This window comes from Monodelphis domestica, chromosome 4 (genome assembly GCF_027887165.1).
Source record: "Monodelphis domestica isolate mMonDom1 chromosome 4, mMonDom1.pri, whole genome shotgun sequence".
NCBI lineage: Eukaryota > Metazoa > Chordata > Mammalia > Didelphimorphia > Didelphidae > Monodelphis > Monodelphis domestica.
Genome location: NC_077230.1, coordinates 92,843,526 through 92,866,191, shown reverse-complemented (window position 1 = coordinate 92,866,191; position 22,666 = coordinate 92,843,526). Strand labels below are relative to the sequence as shown.

Genomic DNA, 22,666 nt, shown 5'->3' with positions numbered 1-22,666 from the left:
GGTGGAATTGTTCCAGCTGTTTCATGTACTTCCGGTACAGTGTCCATGTCTCGCAACCGTACAGGAGCGAGCTGAGGACCACTGCGTTGTACACTTTGAGCTTCGTCGCAGTGCTTACACCTCTGTGTTGGAGGACTTTGGAACGCAGCCGCCCGAGTGCCTGGCTGGCCTTTTGGATCCTGGCATTAATCTTGTGGTCTAGGGACCCGTCGTTGGCGATGGTGCTGCCCAGGTACTTGAAAGTGTTGATGTTGGAAAGCTGCATGCCAGCAATAGTTATGCATGGCTGGTTAGTTGGCCATTGTTTTATTATACTTTAAAGTTGGTACATTAGTTTATTACACTTTAAAGATACCATTCTTTGTATTATTTTAAAATTGTAACAAATTCTTAATTTTATTTGAATAAATGTGAGATAAAATATTTGTGTAGACTATTTTACAAAAAAGTGGGGTTGGAGGACTGATGGTGACTTTTTGCTTATTTGTTTAAAAGGTGGGAATTACTATAATTTTTTTTTAAATAACTGGATATGTCCCATCCATTTCTAAACCCATAACCTTAATCATTTGCAAAAGGACTTTTTTCTTCCTCTTCCTTCTCCTCCCTGCATTCTCATCTTCCTCTCCCATTTCTTCCTCCTCCCATCCTTCCCCCGTCTCTTCTCCCTTCTTCATTGAAGGGGTCCACAACACAGAAAGGTTAAGGACCTCTATTCTTGTTCAACCCCTTCTTTTGACAGCTGGGGAAACTGAGACCCCGAAATGGGAAATTATTTGCCCAGTGGGTCCCATACCTAGCAAGAGACCTGGCAGGTACGCACCCAGATCTTTGCAGCTTATTGGCGTCATTCTAAGCCCCTCCCCACTCTTAGATGCTACAGTGTACACCCCTGTACAGTGCACACACGCCTGTGCCATCCCCGCGCCAACTCCACACGCTTCCCAGAGACGGGGAGCGATCTGGCCACCCCTCCAAGTAGGAAAACTCGCGCCGGGAGCTCTGGCCCTTTAAGAGGTAGGGCCGTCCCGCCTCGTTTTGGGCACGCACGCGCGCGCGCACGCGGCGGCACCCTCCCCCTCCCGCCCTGCCCTGGCGCTGCTCTAGCGGCACCTGCGGGGGCAGGCGGGGGCGCGAGCCCCGGGCGGGCGGCCGAGCGCGTAGGGCTAGGGACAGACGTGCGAGTGCAGGGGCGCACGGGTTTGGTGCGGGGGTGGTGCAGGGGCGGTGCAGGGGCAGGCTCTGCGGTGGCGAGGAGAAGCAGGAGGAGGAAAAGGAGGAGGAGGAAGGGGCCCCGCGGGTTGGTGCGGGGCTGCCCCAGCGGGCTGGAGGCCTCCCCAGCATCACCATCCGGAGCGGAGGAGCAGCGCGGCCTCAGGGGGGCAGGGGGCCCGGGGCCCCGTGGGGTGGGATCCAGACCGCCGAGGGGCTGAGCCCGGCGGTGCCAGAGCAGCCGCGGCTCAGCGGGCGAGGGTTGCTCAGCTGGGAACCGCAGCAGAGGCAGGGGCTGAGGCCCAGCGTGCAGGAGCAGGGGGGTGTGAGCCCGGGGGTGCAGGAGCAGGGTGGGGTGGGCGCGGGGGTGCAGGAGCAGGGTGCGCGCGGCGGCCGCAGGCCGAGCGCGGGGAGCAGCGCTGGCTCTACTGGAGCTCCCTGGGGGTGCGCGAGCCTGCAGCTTTGGGGCCGCTCAGGGAGCTGGCCGGCGGTTCAGGAGGTGGGCTTGGGTCCTAGGAAGCAGCACCAGGAGAAAGGGGGAGGGAGCCCTGCAGTCCAGGAACGCGGGGAGGCTGGGGCAGGTGTGCAGGAGCGGGGCGAAGGGACAGGTCTGCAAAGACAGCCGGTAGAGCAAGAAATCGGGAGCGAGCAAGGAGAGTGGTTTAGGGGGAGCCTCGGAGAGCAAGTGGAGTGGTTTGGGGGTAGCTCTTGGGAGCAGGGGGAGCCGCTTAGGAGCCCAGGCAAACAGGCAGTGCAATTTGGGGGAAGGCCACCTGAACGGTTTAGGGGGAGCTCTGGGAAACACAGAAGAGAGGAAGTGACCCAGCATATCTGGAGAGGGCTAGAGCTGCTTGGTGGGGCCCAACTGGTAGGACCCAAGGGACCTGAAGGAGAAGGTCGGCTGGGGGTGCAAGAGGTAAATTGGAGGCCGGGGGTGCAGGAGGGAGAAGTCAGATCCTCTGTCCAGGAAACTTATTTCGAGAGAAAGGGACACAGAGAGGGACAGGGCCTTCCCCAGAGTGTTGAGGCCATTTCTGAGGGGCATAGGATAAGGAAGAGAAGGCGGAGAAGGAGGTGGTAACTTTCTAGGTGTATGTGAAGGGGCCTGCTGGGGACCCCACAATGTCTCAGAGGCTGGTGGGGAGCAGAAGGGGATTGTGAGGCAGGGAGAGTTTGGACATTACAGTCCAGAAGCAGAGTGTATCCTGTTTGACCCTCTACTCTCACCATCACTTTTTGGGGAACCTGGAAGCTAGTGTGGTTGGGGACATTCCTCCCCACCTCATTCAGGGGCAAGGCAGCAGAAGGCTTCAGGTAAGGGCATTAACTGGGTATCAGTTCTAAGTTGGACACCTGGGTGGGAGTTCTTAGAGCCAATGGGAAGAAACCTATGTTCATATAAGGTCAGGGGCCTCAACTCTAACCCTGATATGTTTGGTTTCTCTCTTTACCTTTTATGACTGATCTAAGGGTGGGGTGAAAGACTTCATATTTACCTGGTGAATCTTGGACCATTCCTAGAGCAGATTTGGAGACGGCTGATGCAGACAGGCCATGTATATAATCCACAGAGCCAAGAGATGATCACAGCCCTCTCTGTTCTGTAGCTTTCATAGGAATGTATTTCACTTTCCTTCAAAGAAAAGTTGCAGCCTGGACAAAAGGACAACAGAGTATTAACCTTCTCTCCATTCCCCCACCCCCTTTCAAGGGGTCTTGTGCAGGGTATTCTCTTTTAGGTGAGGGTGGTCTTGAGTATCACTCTATACCCCAGTCTTCAGAGTTTGAAATCATTTGGCAGTAAATGAGACTCAAGACCAAGGGATTATGGGTTGAAGGAACTTCAATAATAATAATAATAATGATAATAACTCATACTTATCTAGTGCTTTTGGGTTTGCAAAGGAGATTTCTGCCTTTCCTTTATCAGGGAGAAGTAAGTCTGAACCAGCAAACACCTGGCAGCTTTAGGACTCAGTGAGGACTGGACCCTACATTCAGGGAGAGGGAAGTGAGAAGTTAAGTCCAAATGTGATTTGCTCCGAAAGCAAAAGACTTATTCTATAACCGTGCCATGTGCGCCAGAGGTGTGAATGTAGCACCTAACTTCTCTATCACCCACCCATCTCCTAGGAGAACCTCATTATTATTGACCCTGGGGGAAAAGGATGAGAAATAGGTGGAAGAGTGATGGGTGAGATGGTGAGAATCTTGTATCCAGGTGGGACTGCAGATAAGGCTCCCAGTCAGAATAATTGAATAGTTCACATTTCTCTTGTAATTTTTTAGTAAAACATTTTAAACATTTTACTATGACCCTGTGTAGGAGTTGCAGTTAATACCGAGTGTGGACTTGGAATATGGGAAGCATATAACCAATGCTTATTGATGAATTGGTTATCCTAATTTTTACATTTGAGGAAATAGACTTAATGACTTGCCTGAGATCATGTGGCTAAAAAAGTATGAGAATTTGGAATTTGAATTCAAGTCTTCCAATTTCTAAGGTCCCATACATAACCCATGCTGCCCACTTGGAGCAGGATGGAAGATCCTCTGTTTCTCAGGTTGCCAAGAGCCCTAACCTCTGCCCTCAGGGGAGCCCTGAAGCTGATTTTGCTAGAGCTAGAGGCTAACTTTTCACTAGGCTGAGCTGTGAGTATGGATTGTGGGTATTGAACCAGTATCAAGACTAGTTACCTCATCTACATGTGAGGCTTGTGCCACTAGCTTTTATCTCTCTTTGGCTCTGCTCCATCTGGAGGAGGAGGCAAGTAGACAAAAACTGGCATTTGGGGCGTCTCCTTTTGCAGCCACACCCAGGACGGGGATCTTGGAATGGAATCTCTAGCCTCCAAAGATGGAGCGTGGTGGGGAAGAAGGCTTGGAGACCTGAGTTTTTGAGCTGTTACCCCCATCTCACTGGTGGCCAGGCTCTGCCTTAGTTTTCTCCTAGGGTGTCCTTTTCCTGAACAGACCATAGAATGCAGGTCAAAAAATGCTTTCCAGCTTTCTTGCTTGAAGCATGGAGTCCCTACTCCCTGTTTAGAAACAGGATACATAATGGCCCTCTCTTTATCTTTTCAATCTTGGAGAAGATTTGTAGCCATGTTTCGTATTACTATGATTATGTTGGGATCCCTCTGCTACTTTGTCTCATATGGTGTTACTACTATAGATGAGGCTATGAGCCTGCCATGGGGCAGTCTTGATCCCTAGAAGAAGGGGAATGGGCTGCCCACAAGATCTCCTCACCATTTGTTCCCCTATAGGGTTGAGGGGCAGCCTTCTCAGCAGGCAGCTGTGCCTGAGCCGGTTAGCCTGCTCCAAACCCAAACCCGTCTGTCTGCTTCCCATCCCACGCCTGCCAGGCCATGGTTGGAGAACCGTAATTCTACAGTGATGACGTGCCACCCCCTTAGAACCCACACCCCAGAAACCTGGCTCCAGTGAGTGACCCTGCGAGGCCCCGCTGCCCTCTGCGTTGGCTGCGGGTGATACTTATAGCCATGGGGAAGGGGCCACTTGGACATAGAGGGGTTGTAAACTAGGAGCTTTCTCCAGCTCTGAGCACAGTGCCTGGTTATTAAACACAGCCCTCTGCCATCTTCTACTCTAAGAGTGAGTGTGGTATAATCTTGTTAAAGAAAAATAACTTTGAATTTGAATTTGGAATCCGAAGACCTCCAGTCTGTTACATTCAGCCTCTGTTTCCTCATCTGTAAAATCAGAGTTGGAATAGATATCTCTGAGGTTCCTAACAGTGGGGGAGGGAACTGGGGGAAAAACAAAACATTACACACTCACTCACTTTGAATTTGGTTTGTCCCCTTCCTCCTCCCCAACAAGTTGCTGGACTGGACAGGCCTCATAGCAGAGGATGAGAGGAAAGTGGAAGAAGGAAGGAAGGGTTCAGCCATGAATATGGAGTTTGGAGCTTAGAACTCAAAGGGGAAGGCCAGATATACCAAGTGGGAGTGTGTAGGCTGGGATTTTAAATGCCATCTCAGGGATGTCAGTCAATGAGTATTTAAGAAGCATTTACTCTGTGTCAGTCATTGTGCCAAGCACTGAGGATGTAAAGGATGGAAAAAAACATGTTCCTTAAGGAATTCATATTCTAATAGTAAATAACTGTGCATACAAGATAAGTACAGCATAAATGGAAGGTAGACACCAGAGATGGGAAAGCGGTAGGTTTAGAGGTCTTAGAAGGGCCTTTCCTCACCTCCCTGAAAATAGAATTTGAGCTGCCTTTTTTTTTTAACCCTTACCTTCTTTTCTACTATCAGTTTTAAGACAGAAGAGCAGCAAGGACTAGGCACTCTTGGTTAAGTGACTCTCGATCAGGGTCATAAAGCTGGGAAACATCTATGGTCAGATTTGAACCCAAGTCCTCCCAACTGTCCTTCCTAGCTGCCCCTTGTACTGAGTCTTGAAGGAAGCTGAGGGAGAGAGGAAGGGGTTCCAGGCATGGGGGGACAGGAGTGGCCTATGTGGAACTGAAAGGCAGTATGAAATACAGTAAGAATACTGAAAGGGGCAAGGTTGTGAAAGACCTTTAAATGCCAATCAGATAATAATAATAACAGGTAATAGCAATTACATAATTCTTTAAAGTTTGCTTTACATTTATTACTTCGTTTGGTCCTTTCAGCAACCTGGCAAAGGTAAGTACTATTATTATCCTCATTGAACAGAAGAGGAAACAAGCTCAAGGAGGTTATTTGAACTCAGATCTTCTGAATTTCAAATCCTGACTATCTATTGTGTCACCTAGGTAGTAGGGAGCCACAGAAGTTTTCTTGAGTGGAGTGATGACATGGTTAGACCTGTACTTCAGGAAAATTACCTTGACAGCTGAATGGAGAATGGACTTGAGGCAGGATACTAATCAGGAAGCTATTTCAGTAGTCCAGGTGATGAGCATTGATGAGCAAGCGCTTGGACTATCTGGGATCAAGCATGGTGGTAGCTGTATAGTAGAGAGGAGAAGATGCAGGAGCAGTGGTTGTCTAGAATTTTGAGGGATTTGTATCTTTATGAGCTATTACCTGCTCCTCCATATTCTCCACTGTCTCAAGACTCCATTTCCTCTGGTATTGGTTGTGGCCTCTTCGTCTACCATTGAGGAGAAAGGAGAAAGTGCATGGGTAAGGTCTATAGTAAAGCTAGTTAGTATTCTTCTCTTATTAGTGTCAGTTTTTGGTGATGGGGATATGTTATTGGTTGGCTGTGTTGGTATTGTTCAATTGTATACTATTTGTGACCCCATTTGGGTTTTCTTGACAAAGATTCTGGATTGGCTTTGATTTCCTTTTCCAGCTCTTTTTACAGATGAAGAAACTGAGGCAGACAGGATTAAGTGACTTAGAGTCACAGAGCTACTAAGTATCTGAGGCTGGATTTGAAAACAGAAAGGTGTTTTCCTGATTCTAAGCCCAGCACTCTATTCACTGCATCATCTGGCTGCTGGTGTATATGCTAGAGTTGACTAAATTAAGAAATAAAACAAAACATTTAGCTGTCTAAGATAGAACTTCCTACAATGAATCTCTATTAGAATTTTCTTTGAAATATATTTATGTTCCACAGAGTGCTACATTTCTTTTTCTTTCTTTTTTTTAAAAGCTTGCAGTTAGGGAAAAGGAAAGTGTATATATATATATATATACACACACACACACACACACACAGAGTTATGTGTAATGTCATTTTCAATCCTGTCTGACTTTTTGTGACCCCTTTTAGGGTTTCCTGGCAAAAATGCTTGTTGTTTGCCATTTCCTTCTCCAGCTCATTTTACAGATGAGGAAACTGAGATGAACAGGGTTAAGTGACTTGCCCAGGGTCACAAAACTATTAAGTGTCTGAGGCTAGATTTGAACACAGACAGATGAGACTTCCTGATTCCAGGCCTAGCCACCTAGCTGCCCTGCTGCATCTATTTCTTTTCTTTTTTTTTTTAAACCCTTACCTTCTGTCTTAGAATCACTACTATGTATTGGTTCCAAGGCAGAAAAGTGGTAAGGGCTAGGCAATAAGGGTCAAGTGACTTGCCCAGGGTCACACAGCTTGAAAGTACCTGAGGCCAGATTTGAACCTAGGACCTCCCTTCTCTAGACCTGGCTTTCAATTCACTGAGCCACCCTGCTGCTCCCTGCCACATTTATTTCTAAGCTGGATATCAGTTAATTTTAAAATCAGACGAGAATGTAAAAAGAACTCTGGAATAATGCCTTTAATAATGATTACTAATCATAGCACATAATTATATTGTGTTTAAGGTTTATAAAGTACTTTTCTTCACTGAAGCCTTTGAAGTAGTTTGAGCAATGCAAGTATTGTTATCCATTAATGGAGGAGAAAACTGAGGTCCAGCTGACTTACCCAGGATTACAAATTACAAATAGCTAATAGGTTTCAGAGTTGGTGCTCATATCTAGTGTCTTGGATTTCCTAAAAGCAAGACCACATCCTTTTAGTCAGCTATATGGTGCAGTGGATAGAGTGCCTGGAATTGAGAAGATCTGAGTTCAAATTAGAACTCAGACGTCTATTAGCCATATGCTGCTGGACAAGTCACTTAGTCCCATTTGCCTCAGTTTTCTCAACTGTAAAATGGGAATAATAATATCTACCCACACAGAGTTGTGAGGATTAAATGAGATAATATTTATAAAAGCACTTTGCAGACCTTAAACCACATTTTAAGACTCATTAGCAATTATGTGGAGGACTGAAGAAAGAAATCGAGCATAATGAAAGAATCTTGAACTAAGTTTCAAAAGTCTTGGCCTGCCCTTATAGGTACTTTTTTTGGGGAAAGAGTAAAAGATTGCTTTCCTTCTTTCTTCCATAGACTGGAGTTATAGAGGGAACCCCCCCCCCCCAACATAAGTAATATACAAATAGGCATCATGGGAATTTATGACATGGGAACCATCTGGATTAACCTACTTTTCCAGAATTATTTCATACTACTTCCTTTATGAATTCTATATTCCAGCCAAACTGGGCTACTATCTATTCTTTGAACTCTGAGCATTTCCATCTCTTACTTCTGTACCTCAATAAGATCATTCTCCATGCCTGGAATTTTCTCCCACCTCATCTCTGCATTTTAGAATCTTTCAAGGCATCTTTTCTACATGGAGTACCACCTCCTTCATCCCCAGAGATGGCTTCCCTAGACAGGACCCAGGTAGAACCATACTGACTGTACCTAGACCCTTGGTACCTGGGTTGAACATAGAGTCCAAGGGTAGGGAAAGGTCTGGACCTTAGAGAAGGAGACCATATTTCTGCTAGATTTATAACTCCATAACTCCTCTCCCTTCCCTCCTTGACAGTCCCTCTCTTCCCCCACTTCACTCTGAGGACTCTGGCCTCAACAATGGGTCTTTTTAGCCCAGATCTCTGGCTGGGAATAGAGAAGAGTGAATATGGGCAGAGGCTGACTGGGGCTAATCTCTGCGATTCTCTCTGCCTGGTTTTGGAAAAGTTCTGAGGCTGGGGAAGGGAGCCAGGAGGTAGGGTTTTTTGCATTCAGTAATATTCTTTCTACCTTTGTATGGCCCCTTCTGAACTGCAGTTTCCTTCATGGGAAACGTGAATAATTGCAGGATGTACTGGAACTCTAGTACTCTATTTAAAAAAATTTTTTAAACCCTTACCTTCTGTCTTGGAACCAATTGGTTCCAAGGCAGAAGGAGTGGTAAGGGCTAGGCAATGGGGGTTAAGTGACTTACCCAGGGTCACATAGCTTGAAAGTACCTGAGGCCAGATTTGGACCTAGGACCTCCCATCTTTAGGCCTGACTCTCAATCCACTGAGCTACCCAGCTACCTGCTCTGGTACTCTTTAAATTGTCTCCCCTCCCTGCCTTTCTGGTGGAAGGCAGGAAGATATTCTGGAAAGTCCTCAACAAGCTTTGTTAGCATGGTTGTGGAACTTCATAAGATTATATAATTAGATTATATATAATATGTATTATATATATGTTAAGATTATATATTTAGAGCCAGATGGAACATAAAAGTTTATCTAATTCCCCCCCCTCCCCATTTTACCAAACTTAAAACCTGGATGATAAGTGACTTCTTTAAGGTCACCCAGAGAGTGACAAAGACAAGATTTGAATTCATATCCTCTTGACTCCAAATACAGGCTTTCTCCCTCCATTCTACCAAGCTGAATGTTTAATAGTTTTTTGGGGCAGTGTGCAAAGGGGCTTCTTCCAAGAATATTTTTTTGTCATTGAGAAATATCCCTCCCCCTAGATAGAAACAATGTGAACACTGGCTACCGACTTACTTAGTAGCCTATAGCTATAGGGTATAGGTGAAACAGTTTCAAATCTCTTGTATATGTAGGTAGGAGTTGTGAATTCTATTGGGGGGTTTTGTCTCCTAGGGGAGAGCTTCTTGGTAGCTGCTGCTTATGTGGATCTTCCCTCCTCTCTGGAGAGAACAGCTTCTGCCTAGAGTGCCTTGATAGAGTGAGGAGGGAACGGGACCCTTGGTCCAACCGATGTCTGCCACAGGGAGCCAATTTGGACAACTCTTTGCTTCTTCCGTACCAAACCTTAATGTCCCTCCTCCGTTTACCAAGTCACCTCTTGGGGGTGGTGTCTGGTGTCCTTAGGTGACAAGTGGTAAGGATAGTGGCATGGGGGCAGGAGAGGGGCCTTTGGATTATTCTCCCTTCCTGTAACCATGGCAGGGGCTGAGAGACTGGCTTCATTAAATGGATGCTGGAACCCTAAGAGATTTGTTCTAGAGAGGGAGCCTTCTTTAGGCTTGGGATAGGAATAGCAAAGTTACAGTTGGTACTCCCAAGGGGTCCTCCTTTCTCCTTGTCCTATGAAGACTCTGGCTTTTCTGGATTAAAAATAAAGAAGGGTTTGGTGGAGGGGGAGGGGATCCCCGAGGCCTACTGGACTTGGACCTAGTTAATCACTTTTTGCAACGAGAACCCTGAAAAGGTGCCAGGAGCTCTCAGAGTAAAGGTAAATCTCTCCTCTCCTATAATCACTCATTTGTTCTTGTACAGGACTATTGGATTCCTAGAATCCTGAGCTTCTAGAACTGGAAGAGGTCTTATAGCTTTTCTAGTCCAACCCCAGCATTTTACAGATGAGCAAATTGAGGCTTCAAGGGGTAAGACTAGCTTCGTGACTTAACTAAGGTCACAAATAGCGAGTGATGACAGGAAACTTGGATTTCCTGACTTGAAGTTCTGTTCACACCACACATAGCATATTGCCTCTGTTTGGATGGCATAACTGTCTACCACTTCCTCTCACTCTCCTCTAAACCATATTACAGAAGGGAGTATAGAATGAGAGCCCAGGATTTTGTAACATATTATAATCTTGGTTCTGTATCAAGCATAAACTGGTCCTCAGAGCACCTGGAGGATGTGTTAGGAAAGCCTTGTGAGTTCTCATGCTGCCCCTGGGGTTTGTCATAGAAGGGGCTAAAGGTGTCTGTCTGTTTATCTGTCTGTGTGTCTCTTCAAATCTGACCCCCCCCCCCCCCATCCCAGCTATTCAGCCTGTTGCCTGTCTCCACCCCCAGATCTCTGTGTCATTTGAATTATGATGTCAGTGTTCAGGGCTGTTCGGGAGAACAGCAAGGAGTTAGTTCCCTCCCTGGCACTCAGTGCGGGAGGGGAATCAGATGGGTCTGAGAATCCAGAAACTAGCTGTCCAGCACCCTTCTGCTTTCTGCTCTGAAGTCCAGAGGAGGTGAGTGAGGCTCCAGGAGGGTGTGGGTTTTGCTACCAATTTTTTTCAAGGAATCAGAACCCAGGGAAGGCTCTCCTAATGTTGTTAGCTCTCAACAAGGGATCTGGTCCAGACTTGGGCACATGTTATTCTTCAAGGCCCAGGGGTGAGATGGTAGAAATTAGACTGGTTTATAGGCCAGAGTTGGCATATATTCCCTAAATTATGGTTGGTTGTTTTGAAAATTCTTCATGTCCGGAAATTGCCTGGCTCGGCTACTTCTCTGTGTGGATTTGACACTTTAGTGCTGCTTTTGGAGGGGATGGGTCAAGATCCCAGGCCCGAGTCACTCTCTTTCTGGGGGGGTATGGAGCTAGAAGGGGCCTAGGTGTGGAAGGGGAGGGAGGGGCTGTTTTCACTTCCTGCCAAAGATCATCTGGGTACTTGAGAGATCCTACAGTTGGGGGATTGGTGGAGGAGGAACATGGATCATTTGGGTGGCACTTGATTTTAGTCACCACTTTCTGCCAGTCAGAGGAGGAGGGAGATAGGTCTGGTTTTCTTTAGACATTGTAAGAATTCCTAGTAAAGTGTCCTTGGAATAATTTCTTCACGGAGCTATCTTAGCTGTGTTGCAAGAGAGGAGCAAAAGTACAAAACTTTAGCCTGAAGGTCATGATGGGACCTGGGATTGCTGGGCACTTATTTTCCTCCATCCAATTGGCCTTGGGCTCCATGTGGGGGAAGATAAAGAAAGAAAAGAGATGAATACTGAGAGCCTCTTCTTCCCCTCTTATCTCGATCTTTCCCCAGTAAGGCTCTCTTTGAGATTTTCTCAGGGACAAAGATAGGATTGAGGCTTTCTTTGGACAGTAAGGAGGAAGGAAGAGGGAGGCAAGAATGGACTACCAGAATAAACCAGGATATATCTCGTATGTGCCAATCTAAGACTGACTTTGATGTCACCATCACAGCCCCAAATACCTGGTGAGGAGTCAGTGGATGCTTCAGATGCCAGGAGAATGAGAGGGTGTGTGGTGGTGGTGGTGGTTTGGGGCCCTCAGGGATGAAGAGAGGAGGAGTCTTGGGAAGAGGACTTCTTTAATGCAGCAGTAACCCTGGGGTCCACCTGAGTAAAGCAGCAGCTTCTAGAGGAGTAGGTGGGACCTATGCCAAGCTGAGGTGAAGCCTAGGTAGGATAGGGGCAGGGTTATCCTATGGATTCTCTACTTGTCCCTTCCTCCCCCTTCCCTCCCTGGCAATTCTATCCATAGGCCTCTGTTATGCCCTTTGCTCCTAACCTGCTTCAAGTAGACAGGGACAATGGGCTCCCTGGTGAGAAGGTGAAGCATATGGCTTTGGGAGCTTTGTAAAAGGAGGAAGTTGGAACTGGATGTGAGCACAGATAGCAATCTTGAGGGTATAGGGTAGAGGCTTTGCTTCACTCTGCTTGGGTGAACAGTGGCCATTTATAAGAAGAATCTCCCAGAACCCTGAATTCAAGTGCCACCCCTCCTTGGGGGAGGAGAACGCCTTGTGAAGAAAATAAGCTGGAATATTCTGAACCAAATTCTGGTGGGGGACAAAAGGAAAGGAAGGGTTGAACACTGAGGGAGAGGTGACCTAGAGGAATTCTAGGACCTTACCCTTAAGGGAGGGGAGATGGCACTAGAGACGTCTTTATACCAGATGGTAGTTGGTATCCCCAAGACCAAATTGAGCCCTCATTCATAGAAGGCCTTTAATCCCTGAAGTTTTGGTAAGGTCCTGCAGATGGGGGCTTTTGTGAAGCAGGGGAAAGGGGCTGTGGCTGTGGGGTTCCCTGTCTTAGAGGCAAGAATTCCTTACCTGTACAGATTTGGGGGGAAGTGTATCTATGAACTTGAATTGGGAAAAAAAATCTACATCTTTATTTTTTGATAACCCTTCCTTTGTTTAATCATGTTATGTGTTTCCAAGCATTATTCTAAGCAGCCATACTTTCACCAGTCTGCCAAGAGTCCCCTTTACATATAAAAAGGCTGAGGAGCCTTTGTCTTAGAGGGTCCTTTGGCTTCTGTGGGCCTTGCCCCCCTCCAAGTCTCTGCCTCTCCCCTCTTCCTAAGCTGAGAGCAGTGGGGGAGGGCCCATTGGTCTGGATAGGAGCATGAGCACTGCTAAGGCTGTGTCGCCAGCAGCCAAATGGAAGCTGGGAACGAGGTTAGGAGGAGGGGACAGACAGGACGGGGAGGAAGCGAATCCAGGTGGGCTGGGCATCGGACAGCAGCCCTGCTGCTTGCCAGGAGTGCTGCCTCCTTCCCAGATGGGTGGTGGGATTTGGGGCCTGAAGGTGAGAAGGGGAAAGAGGGATAAAGGAGAGAGAGAAAATAGCAGCCTTTAGCACTCCCTCAGAGGTGAAGCCCTTTGAGTCCTTGACTGAGCTCTTTTGGGGATCGCTGCTTATTTAGGGGTAATCTGGGAGATAGGGATAGTGTTTGGGGGGAGAAAAAGCCGTGGGGTCAGGGTCCTACCTGCAGGGGAGCTTTGGGCAATGAAGACGCTACTGGCTGGGGAGGGAGAATGAAGAGAAGAGGATCCGGACTGCCCAGGCCAGCCGATAGCAGGCTTCTGCTATCATTAATGGCCCTCCCCGGATCTTGGCATTAGAAGCTTGAACCTTCCCTGCTATTTGGGCACCCCTGGGAATAAGCCTATCTGTGGAGGGTTGGCTAATGTGGAAGAGGATTGGGAGGTATACCCTGACGGTGGGGGAGGAGGGAGGGGATGAGAGAAATGGGCAGAATCTAGCATGCATCATGCCCTTTACCTCCCCTCCCTTGTCCCCACCTTTCCCATGGGCCATGTAGACAGGTGGAGGCAGCACATCTGTAACCCTCAGAAATGAGAAAACAGGCCTGCTTTGGTGGTGGTAGGGCGGTCCTGAGGGTTTCAGAGGGGAAGATAAGCAAGACTGTATGGGGGAGGGAGCTAGGTGTTCCTGCACCGCCCTGGTTCGACACTTGGTGGGGGTAGCTGCTTTTGTTACCTTGCAGCCCTCCGCCGCAGACCCAGGGTTCCACGGAGGCCCATTTGGGAGGGCATCTCTTCTATCCTGGCTGGGCTTTAACTCGAAGGTGCTTGAAGCTCTTCTCCCATCGGAGAATTCTGGGTTCGTGCTTTTCCTCAGAGCCTGCAGGGGGCAGCGGCCACTTGGAGAAAGTAGAGGGACCGCAGAGCTTGTATGGAAAATGGAGGCAGGGGGTTGCGGTGGAATTCCAAGATGATTCGCCACCCCAGGAAATGCCTCAGAGAAGGATATCAGGAGGTAGCAGTGAAGGACCTGGAGTCACTCCCACCTCTCCTAGGTGTTAGCAAGCCAAGCTGGTCTCTGCGCTAGAACTGACTAACTCTTTCTTGAGCAGCCTGTCCATCCCTAACGTTGACCTAGAAATCTCTAGTTGAGTACAAACTGGCCAGCTTTGGAGGGCCAGATTAGGAGTTGGCAGACTTTTTGCTGGAGGAGTGATCCACCAGCCTCGTCCCTTCATCCCTCCCACCTCCCATCCCCACCAGTGCTCAGTCTGACCCAGAGTAAATGTGTGCTTTGAGGGCTAAACTGGGACCAAAAGAAGCGTGAGTGGTGATTTAGTGGGGGAGCCAGCCAAGAGGAACTTTCCCAAGATGGATGGAGCTGAGGAAAAGAACGTCCGAAGAGAAGCCCCAGAAAGAGAGGACCTCAGATCCAGACGCCTTCCCTCCCAGCTTCTAGAATACCCAGCCAGCTGGTGGCCCGTCCAGCTGTTAACCAGCTGGGCTAGGACAAGGGAGTTGTGTGTTCCATTCAAGAGGGGCTCCCTGGGTCTGACGGAGGGGGGTTGGAGAGCTCTTCCTACAGCTGTCAGGTGTGTCTGGGGGGAGTTGAATTGGGGGTGGGAGCCGCTCTTAGTCCCTTGTCTGAGCTGGCTAGAGGAGGGAGGAGGTTGAGAAGGCAGCCAGAAGCCTGAGGGTGTTTGGGCTATGAAATTAGGTGGGGGGTTGTAGCAGGAGTGACCAGACAGGGTATGTGTGGTAGGGGGATTAGGGTGTTTGTACAGCTTATCCTGGCTGGTTTTGTGAGGGAGTCTGGGTGAGCTAAAGGCAGGGTTTCCCTCTTGAGGAGGGGAAGGAGAAGTCCCTATGTTCCCCCACCCCCACCTCTTCTCTTGACTAGGCTGTCCCAGCTCTGCCTCCTGGCTGGCTGCCAACCCCCTATTTCCGTCGGGCACCAGGGCAACAGGGACACATGGGGTCTGAGCCAGGAGCCATACAACTGAGCTTGGAGGCAAAGGGGATGGAAGAAGGGTCTCCAAGGAGCCTGCCTTAAGGAAAGGGGAAAGGGGCATTACCTGAACCTGGTAGCCTTGGAAAGGGGCTATGGAGTTCTCTGTCTCTGGGCTAGTTACCTATTGGACTGAAAGATTCAGTTTCTTCGGGGCCCAACACTGCCCCCTACCAACTTGTCCCCACCCCCATCTAAGGGGTTGTCTGGATGAGTGGGGGCTGGGATGGGAGGCAGGAGACAGGGGGCCTTGTATACAGTGAGAGAGGGAGTGGGGGCATGGGTGACTGGGAAATCCAAAGGAAGCCCATACTCCCCCCCATTCCCACCGCCCTCTTGGCTACAGTTCAGAAAGGTCTTTTTTTTCAGCCAATGCCAGAGCTACTCAGTCTGGGAGGGGAGCTACAGAGGAGCAAGGGTTGGAGCTGTGATTACTGAACTAGGCAGTGGGTGAGACCGAGCGAGACCCAGGCAGAGAGCCTGTGGATAGCCAGCTGACCAGCCCTCTTTCCCAGACAGCTCTGGAAGAGTCCTGAAGCAGGAACAGGGAAGGAAGCAGCACACCCACCCTTCTGTGAAGTGGCTTTTGGAGAGTGGGAATGTTGGGAGCCTTTGAGACAGAACCCCCAGTTGCCTTGCCTTTGGTGGGGAGCCCTGGCCTTGGGGGCCAGGAGGCTCCCACATCTTACAGCTCTTACCAACTCAGGGTCCTGAAGTTCCAGTGACCTTTTCATATAGTACTTTTTTTTTTGAGGGTGACGGGGTTAGGGCCAGCCTCAGAGATGCTTCGCCGGTTTCCTGGTCTAGAGTTTTCCTTCCCTTTCCTGACCCGGCTTCGACTTCGCCTTTACACAGTGAGTGAGTGGGGAGACAGCAGGGAATGTGGGAGGCTACTTGCTAATAATGCCTAAACTTTGGGTGGGTGGACAAGAAAGAAGGACTTGGGTTCTAGGGTCAATTTTGTGGGGGAATGAGGACTTTGATCTCAGGGATTTCTTGCCCTCAATCCTAACCCCTGTCTCCTATCCAGAACTTGTTTTCCTCAGTGGTCAGGTAGGGAGTTGGAGTGGGAGGATATTATTAGAAAGAGATATAGATCATAGGGGTGTCTGTATGTGACTTCTGAGATCTCATGAAAGTGATAGGTTTTAGGGACTACACTTTCTCTTCTAAAATTCTGGGTTTTTTTTTCCTTCTCTTTCTTCCACATACAAATTCCTCACGATATTATGAAGACATAATTTCTTTTTTTTTTTTAAAACCCTTATGTTCTGTCTTAATATCAATGCTAAGACAAGAAGATTGTCAAGGGTCAGGCAATTGCAGTTAGTGACTTGCCCGGGATCACACAGCTCGAAAGTGTCTAGGAAGATTTTAGATTTGAACCCATGTCCTCCTAACACTAGACCTGGTGCTCTTATCCACTGTACTACCTTGTTGGCCCTCCTTCTGGGCTATCTTGTGGTGTTCCCTTAGTTTCATCAAGCTTCAAGGGAGCCTTGAACTGTCTTCCTTTAAGACTCTTAATATAACCTTCTTCTGGAAGCTTTTCCAAGTCCCCCACCCCGCCCCCCATTGCTAGTGCTTCTTTGAGATTACCTTGTCTATCTATCTTGCATATACATAGTTGTTTGCGTGTTGTCTCCCCTTTAGTGAGCACTTGGAGGGCAGAAATGGTGTTTTTGCTAATCTTTGTATCTCCAGAGCTTTGTACAGTGCCTTTTACATAGTAATTGATCGGTAAATGCTGACTGATTGAAAATAGCATCTTCTTTGGCCTCTGACCAAGACTTTGTAGACTTTCTCAGCAGCTGCTATCTTCCTTCCTTCTTCCCTCTATCCCCAAAGAGAACTACATTGTCCGAGACTGTGGGAACAGGGAGGTGGCAAGCCTTGGAGGGCTTTGCTGTTCCAGCTGGGAAAGAGGAGGGGTGTTGTGTCTGTTTGCAGCTGGGAACATGGCAAACCTAGGGAGAGATTTGACCAGGGGAGTCCAGCTATTCCCTAATAGCTTTACAATGAGAAGCATACAGTGAGGATGGAAGCACCGGCTATTACAGAGTCAAGGAATGTCAAAGCTGAAAGAGAGTTTAGAGATTACCTCATCAATGCCCTGGTTTGAGGAGAGAAAACTGAGGATAGTACTTGGAAATGTAGTGATGATTCTTCTCAAATGTTTTATGGGTACCATTTGCTCATTTATATTAACCATTTCCCAATATAGCGAACTCCTCCCTCCCCAGAACAAAGAAAAAATTAAGCAAAGTCAACTGATAGTGTATGCAACATTTCACCCCACTAATACTCCCTCTCTCTACTGAAAGAAGTATGTTTCGTCTCTTCTGGAGATCAAAGGTGGGCTATGGCAATGAATCTGATTTCAGATACCTTTTAGTGGTTTTCTTTTTAGGATTGCATACTTAGTTTATTTAGTAGTGTTTATTATCTAATATACAACTCAGTGAAGTAATTTAATATATAATATGGGTAATATGTAATTTACATGTGTTTCATAAATGATTTAGCATTGGTTCATATAATTAGTATTGTCTTACCTCTGCTGTCTTTGCTTTGTATAAGTATATACAGATCTTTCCATGGATCCAAGAGTTTGTTTTGTTCTTTGCTTATAACCCGATAATTTTCCATTTTATTTATATATCTTAGTTTATTCAGCTATTCCTCAATCAATGAATGTCTGGTTTGTTTCCAGGTTTGTTTTGCTTTGCTATCAAGAAAGGGATGCTGTGAAGATTTGGATGTATATGAGACCTTTCTGTCTTTTGCTCTCCTCAGGGTACTTCTGTGTCCAATAGTGAGAGGGCTGGGTCAGAGTCTAAAAATTTTAAAGTTACTTTTCAAGGTGCACATCATAATTGGAATGCAAAGCCAAATATCTTTGCTATTATTCCAAGATTTTTTATTGTATCAGAGAGGGATAGTGTTGCTGGGAAGGTTAGGAGTTAGTAAGGGAGACCAGTTCAGAGTTGGTGGACATGGGGCCAGGTTCATTCATAGACCTGCAGAAGTGACATGATCCTCATATATATATATATACATGGGTTATTTCTAGTAAGCTCTGATGCATGCAAAGTGCTTTGTAAATCTTAAAGTGTCATATTAAGGTCAGTTATCATTATTGTCAAGCAGTCAGTACTTGACTAAGAAATAGACAGTTAAAGGACAAAGCCAGGACTAAAAAAACGTATGATCCTATTGACTGATTTTTCTCTTCGTAACCCTAATCATGCACATGGGTTATACTGATATTCTTGGCTTAGGGATTGGGTTGGCTTTCCTAAACGTATTCCCCTATTCCTCCATCTGGTGCAAGAAATATTATTCTTGGGATAGAGTGAGAAGGAGTCTTAGGAGAGTATAATTCCTTTGTAGCAGAGAGCTAACCTTCCTCTCACTGAAAATCAGTGACTTGCTCCTTTTCTGCTGTGGGGACGCTGAGAAGATTCTCTGAACAATGAAGAACCAGCCAGGAAATCAGACCTCTCTCCTACTCCCATAAACCTGGCTTGGGTCTTCTAGGTTCTGTGCAGGGAGGATGATGCTTGAGGAATTTGGAGAGTTGGCAGTCCATGAAAGACAAAATTGGTGGTGAGATAGGAAATTGCCCTTCTTACAACACTGGGATTGGGATTTCTTAGTCAGGGTTACTTAGCTTATCTTGGAGGGTTACTTATCTTATCTTGGAGGAAACTAGGAAGATAGATGAATTCTCTCAAAAAACTGTTGGGTTCTAGGGTGTGGAGGTGAGGGGTGATCTGTAGCCCTCCCACTCCACACGTAGTGCTTCTAACATTTAGGCCTGGTTTTGTCCCTTAACTGCCCATTCAGTGTTGCCAGGGTGTTGCTAAAGGGAGAAGAGTAGGGAGAGAATCCTTCCTATTCTTCCTAATCCTCTTTCTTCTTGAGCCTCAATTGGTCCTGATTTTCCCCACCCCTTCTCTCCTCATAGAGGCTGGAAGGAAGCAGTATGCAGGCAGAAGAGGGCACTGGTTGGTTGCTTGAGCTACTGGCCGAGGTTCAGTTGCAGCAGTATTTCCTTCGTCTTCGAGATGACCTCAACATCACCCGCCTGTCCCACTTCGAGTATGTCAAGAATGAAGACCTGGAGAAGATTGGCATGGGCCGACCTGGTATGTAGGGGTGCTGCTCTTTGATCTTGACCTTGGCTTATTTTCCATTCTGGTCACATTCCCCATCTGCCCTCAGGACTGGCCTTTTTTCAGCCTGGTTTCCCTCTATTTACTGTTAGGAGCTGGCAAAAGATCATGGTATCCCAGAGGAAAACTACATGGCTGGGAACTCAGAACTCTCCTGGAGAGACTAGATTCTTGGACTGGCTTATTCAACAAGCAATCAAACACTTATTTAGCAACCTTCTGTGTAGCAGGCCCTGGTTGGGCACTAGGATACAGCGAAGACAGACGTGAAAGTGCCTGCCTTCACGGGGCTTCCATTCTAACAAGGGACTAGAATGTCCCTTTCCTCCATTGCTAACACCCTGGTACAGGCACTTCCCTCTCACAATTGGAGTATTACAGTGGTCTTCTTGGTTGTTCTCCCCTTTTCAAGTCTCTCCACACTGGTCTGTGGACTGCTCAGGTGTCATATGGATCTTGCAAAGGCTCAGGTCACCCCCCATCCCCCAATGCCCCATCCATTAATCTCCAATGGCTCCCTCTTCCCTCAAAGATCAAATAGAAATCTTCTCTTTGGCTTTTAAAGCCCTTCATAACCTGGCCCTTTCCTACCTTTCCAGTCTTCATAGACTGTTCTCTGCCGTGCTCCTTGCTGTCCCTTGCACAAGACACTATCGCCTGACTGCATTTTCCTTGGCTGTCCCCTATTCGTGGAGTGCTCTCCCTCCTATCTCTACCACCTAGGCTTCCCTGGTTTCCTTTAAGTGTCAGATAAAATTCCACCTTGTACGGAAAACCCTTCGCAATCCCTGTAAAAATTCCCTCTGTTGATTATTGTCAGCGTCTTGCCCTCCTCTGCCTGCATACAGCTTCCCTTCCAGCTTCTGTGTGTGTGTGTGTGTGTGTGGGGATCTCAGGATCAAGGAAGGCTCCAAAAGAAAGAGGGAAGGACTCTCTCCCTACCCTTCTCTCTCCAGCAGTGACCTGGCAACACTACATGGCCAGTGAGGGGACAAAGCCAGAACTAAGTGGGTGCACACAGATCATTGGCATGGCATCTCTAAGACTCCTGAGCCCCTTGGGGTTGTTGTGTTGCTTTTTTGGCCTCTCTTTGCATCGCCAGCACTTAGCATAACTCCTAGTTCATAGTAGGCACTTAGTAAAATACTTACTGACCAGGGGAAATAGCCTCTCTGCTCGGGGTGAGGGACTTGGGGGGGAAGAATCACAGAAGTGAAAGAGACTTAGATTATCATGTCCAGCCCATACTTTAGTAGGTATATGACCGATTAAGCAGCCTGTAACTGACTTAGAGCAGCCTTGGGGTAATAGAGTATTTTATATAAGATGGCGGCTGCAGTCAGACTAGCTACTAGTTCCGTCTGCAGGAGCAATCTCCTCGTTGCCCAAGACATTAGGAAGTTTTTGTGCTTAAATCAGGTCCCATCAAGGGATCATCCAGCCTACACTTGAAGGCTGCTTGGCAAAGGAACCCATTATCTTTCAAGGACATACATTGTATCTAGGATAGCTTTCATTGTGAGCATGCTTTTCCTTCAAGTTGAAGCGTGCTGCTTTGCAACTTCCTGCCGTCTCCTTGTTCTACCTCTGTCCTCTTGAGGCAGATTGCCTCTTTTCATATAGCTTGCAAGTGCTTAATAAATGGCTATTGAATTGAATCTAAGAGAATAAGTCATCCCTTTTCCACCTGGGAGCCTTCCAGATTTTTCGCACCAAGCTTGGTTCCTTTGCACATAATAGGTGCCTAGTTGATATTTGTTGATAACTTTGGTTTGAGGTGAATGTTTTTGCTTTGCAAAACTAGAAACTCAGTATGAGGCATATGTGTTGTCCAGGATAGGGTGGTCTTGGTCAATTAAAAGATATGGCTTATATTTGCCTCTTTCATACTCTGCCTTTATTAAGTGTGATATAATTATACTGTTCTTTATTCAGGCTCTTGGAAGGTTTTAGGGTCCTGTGCGCACGTGCGCCGGGGCACGCATGCCTGTGTCTGGGATTTGAGAAGTGTAGAAGTTAAGAGCAGTTGTGTACTCGGGGCTGACTCTGGTGCAGGAAGGGGAAGGAGAGCCAATTGATAATCCTTCAGACTAATAGCAACTCTCCCTGATCCTGGGAAGAGGACATGTTGGTGGCCTCCAGCCTGAGGGCAAGAGAAAATGAGTCCTAGTGCTTTGCTTGGCATAGGTGCAGGGGGTTGTTGAGTCACTGCTCTAGGTAATTGGATTGAAGGTGTGTTGTCCTCAGGATATCCCCCAGGAGGGAGATTTTTAAAAAACAGATTCCTAATTTAGCTTTTTATTTGAAAAAAGATTTGCTTCTTTGTCTTAAAAGTGAAGTGAAAGAAATGTAAAACTTGAGTTATACAGATTTAATTGACATAATAGTATTATTGTTATTATTAAGTTAGGGAGCATAGATTGAGCACTAGTATTTAAGTCAGGAGGTCTGGGTTCTAATTCCGATCTTGCTTTTTACTAGACTTGGTGATTTTAGTCAGATCACTTAACCTATGTCTCCTATTCTTTAGATACTCTCCTCCATCTTCCACACATATATACACACCTTATTTTTATTGATAATTTTTGTTTTATATCATTTTTGTTTCTGAATATATCCCCCCTCACTGCCCTACACTGCCCTACCCATTGAGCCATACTTTGTAACAAAGATTTTAAAAAGGAGTTTAAAAATAAAAATCCCAATCAGAGGTTGATTTTATCTAACAGCATATTCACTACTTCACATTCATGCTCTCCTACACATCAGAGACATCTCCTACACATCTCCTACACATCAGAGACAGAGATGCATTTTCTCCACTTTTCTTTGGTGCTAACCTTGGTCATTTTAACTTTTAAAGTGGTTAGCTTCATTTTTTTGGGTGGGGGGGTTCTATTTGTTATACCTTGTTGTTTGTTTTCCTCTTCTGTAAAATTATTGATGATTATTTCTGCCATCATTCTTTGTTATTCTTTATAATACAAAACAGCTTCCAAGGGGAAACAAATAAATATTTGGGCCCAAATCATCCCTTCAGAGGTCTTTGGTGGCTTCACTGCAGTCCTGGGGGGTGGGAATCTCAGTCTTCTCTCATTCCTTTCCTTTGCTATTTTTTATTATGCATAGTAATGTTTCTATGGATATATAGGATACCCAAAGACCTCACTAATCTTGCTTTGCTGCTTCTGAGTCGGAGGAGAAGAGGGGTAGAGAAAGTCCAATTTCCTCCTTTCTCCCCCTGCCATC

The 22,666-nt window shown here is 46.9% G+C and overlaps 1 protein-coding gene across 28 annotated transcripts in view; it reads left to right on the top strand.

Annotated features, from left to right (window-relative positions):
* The first annotated feature begins 2,010 nt into the window (after positions 1-2,010).
* The window catches only part of TNK2 (tyrosine kinase non receptor 2), a 45,169-nt gene continuing 24,513 nt past the window's right edge, over positions 2,011-22,666 (top strand). For 10 of the 28 annotated variants that reach the window (XM_007493855.3, XM_056797156.1, XM_007493853.3 and 7 more), the window contains exons 1-2: positions 2,011-2,128; positions 19,210-19,390. In XM_007493855.3, coding sequence (XP_007493917.2) covers positions 19,228-19,390 — 163 coding nt within the window. In that variant the 5' untranslated portion in view covers positions 2,011-2,128; positions 19,210-19,227. Of the gene's footprint in view, positions 2,129-2,313; positions 2,527-10,796; positions 10,964-11,410; positions 11,930-11,966; positions 13,272-13,375; positions 16,094-16,487; positions 17,595-19,209; positions 19,391-22,666 lie in introns of those variants that run through there. The other 18 variants (XM_056797170.1, XM_016433523.2, XM_056797159.1 and 15 more) reach the window with 17 other exon arrangements.